The sequence below is a fragment of the Pistacia vera genome, unplaced genomic scaffold (assembly GCF_008641045.1).
Source record: "Pistacia vera cultivar Batoury unplaced genomic scaffold, PisVer_v2 Contig510, whole genome shotgun sequence".
NCBI classification, from domain to species: Eukaryota; Viridiplantae; Streptophyta; class Magnoliopsida; order Sapindales; family Anacardiaceae; genus Pistacia; species Pistacia vera.
This window is the reverse complement of record NW_022196347.1, coordinates 1-2548: the sequence shown is the minus strand read 5'-3', so window position 1 is coordinate 2548 and position 2548 is coordinate 1. Positions and strand designations below refer to the sequence as shown.

The 2548-nt window shown below is 35.8% G+C and overlaps 1 protein-coding gene across 1 annotated transcript; it reads right to left on the bottom strand.

Moving 5' to 3' along the window:
- Positions 1 to 1050: 1050 nt before the first annotated feature.
- On the bottom strand, positions 1051 to 2181 carry LOC116106268 (transcription elongation factor 1 homolog). Its single transcript, XM_031392611.1, has 4 exons — positions 2036 to 2181; positions 1760 to 1830; positions 1525 to 1546; positions 1051 to 1399 (listed from the first exon to the last, which is right to left on the bottom strand). Exons 1-4 carry the CDS (start codon positions 2146 to 2148, stop codon positions 1339 to 1341), a joined length of 267 nt encoding a protein of 88 aa, XP_031248471.1. The 5' UTR covers positions 2149 to 2181; the 3' UTR covers positions 1051 to 1338.
- Positions 2182 to 2548: the final 367 nt, after the last annotated feature.

The window sequence follows — 2548 nt, the reverse complement described above, 5'->3', positions numbered from 1 at the left end:
TCTCTCAAGTTTGAAATCGCAACCACTGTCTCAATCTCAATCTCAATCTCAATCGACGACGACGACGTCTCCCTCCCTCGCTAGAAATCGACGACGACAGCACCTCCCTCACTGGAAATCGACGACGACGACACCTCCCTTGCTCGATGACGACAACGCCTCTCTCCCTCACTGGAAATCGACGACAATGACGCCTCCCTTGCTCGAAATCAACAACAACAACGCCGTTCTCCCTCGTTTAAGCTTTGTAAAGGTATTTCCACTGTAAAAAATGCTTAGTGTGATCTAGAAATCGACGACAACTCCATTTTTCTGGATTTTGCATGTTTCGGCTGAGTTGAGTTTTGTTATCTCAAAAATGCTTGGAAGTTTTGTTAGTTGTATGTGTTTTGAGAAGGGAAATAAGAGTCGGTTAATTAAATAATGGAAAGCTTGCTTGTTGGGTGAAATTTTTGGACGTTGGTCTGCACTCTGGTGTGGTTGTCATTAATTCTGCTTGTGGGTGAAATTTTTGTGAGGTGGAACTTGGAAGAGTGGGTGAGAGACAAATGTTTGGCTCGTTCATTAATTCTGAAGTTAACTCCCCTTGTTGGTGGAATTGTTATAATAAAGAAAGTTCTTTTATTTATATATTGTATTTGTATTTGTATCATGGATTGATGGATATTGAAGGGTATAGGACTTGGGTTTCGGATTTAATTTTTGGGTTCAATCATCAATGGAAATAATTGGGTTGAATGAAAATAATTGGGTCCAATGGTAAATATAACAATAATTATTTAAACATATTATATTAAAGGATACGATGATGTCACCAATCCAACCAATTGGACCAATTGACTCGTGACCCAAGCAATAAAACGGGTTAACCTCCGGTCCGAGTTTTAAAACAGTAGTAAAGGCGGCCTTGTATTCGCAAGTAGGAGAGGTAGGGCCAAGGAGCTAGATAGTTATAACAGCCTTACCATTAATACCTTTATTTAACATTCTTCAACCCTCTCATTCAACTCGAACGAAGTGTGAGACCATTATTTAAACAAATACATATGATTACGTCTATCTGGTTGGACCAACCCACATGGGTATTCAGCTTTATATATATATATTGCATCTTCTAAAATTCATGAACAAGCTTCAACACTTACAACAGCCATTATTGCCAAACTCCATTACTCACATTCAATTACACAACTTCTCAGTTTGCTACATAACACTCGCTACTAAAAGCCATAAATGGTGCCACAACCACAAGCCCCATCGGCTATCATAGTAATATATTCAAGAAAACCTATTCCATTCAAACACCCATTTGGTTTTCTAGACATTATCTTCTCCCTCCTAAGCACCATCATCATCAAGGTTGTTCACCCGTTCACATTCATCGATCCATTCGCTGTATCTGCAATCACAAACTCCATGTAAGCAAAATAAAAAAAAAATAAAAAAAAAAAAAAAAATATATATATATATATACATACACACACACACAAATGACAGTGACAATTCCAGATTACTTAAACTTACATGTCGATTGGTTCGGTTAAAGCTGCAACCAGAGAGGAAGAAAAATCAATCATCCATCAACACAAAGTTAATTTAACAACTTAAATGAAATAACTTGAACTTCAGCCTTTAAAAATTCTTGAGCTTCACTTTCTATTTTCCCTCGACCACTTTATAAGATTAATTAAAAAGAAGCACAAAAGATTTAAGCTCCCTCCAAAATTTGATCAAGTTCGTTCAAGAATATTCCAATTACCTGTGATAGTGGTGCTGAAGCTCTCTTGGCATATCAAGCATACAGCTTCACCTATTAAGTTCTTCATATCGCTGAAATCACAAAAACACTAAAAGTCAGTACGCAAATTTGAAAACTACACCCCTATCATATCAATTGATATTAATTGGATTTACACTTAATGAATCCAAATTACCACATGGAGATCCCAGGGGCTCAAATTTTTTGAAGCTGTTTATAAGTTCCAATAAAAATAATACTCAGGAAACAAACTTAAAAATTTGAATGAACTCTTACATGCGGCATTCAACACTGGTGCCATGGTTACAGAAGGGACAACTGAAGACAGTATCAAGCTTATCCATCCGCTTCTTTGGTGGAGGCTTCGCCCTTGACTTCCTCTTTCCCATTACTCAAGTCCTTCTACATCAAAGTTACCGGTCAGAAACAAGTTAATATATAAATAAAATAAAATAAGAAGAAAATATTTTAACAAGAAGAAGAAAACCATCAGCGTTTCACAATAACCACTCACTATTCCAACTACAAAAACAACCACAGCGCCTCTCATATACATTACCGGTTCCCATATATTTAAAATAATTAAAAAAAATAATTTAATCCGTAATTTTCTTTGTTTAGAATCAGTAACATTAATTAACAACATGAGATACGAAACAGAATTTCTTTCCTTTCCTTATTTTTTTAAAATATTTTTTTGCCAATGTTTTATGGTTACAGTTGAACCGAAACCCTAAAAATTAAGGTCAATCGCCTTAAATTATCTACAGAGCTAAAGGTGAAATTTCG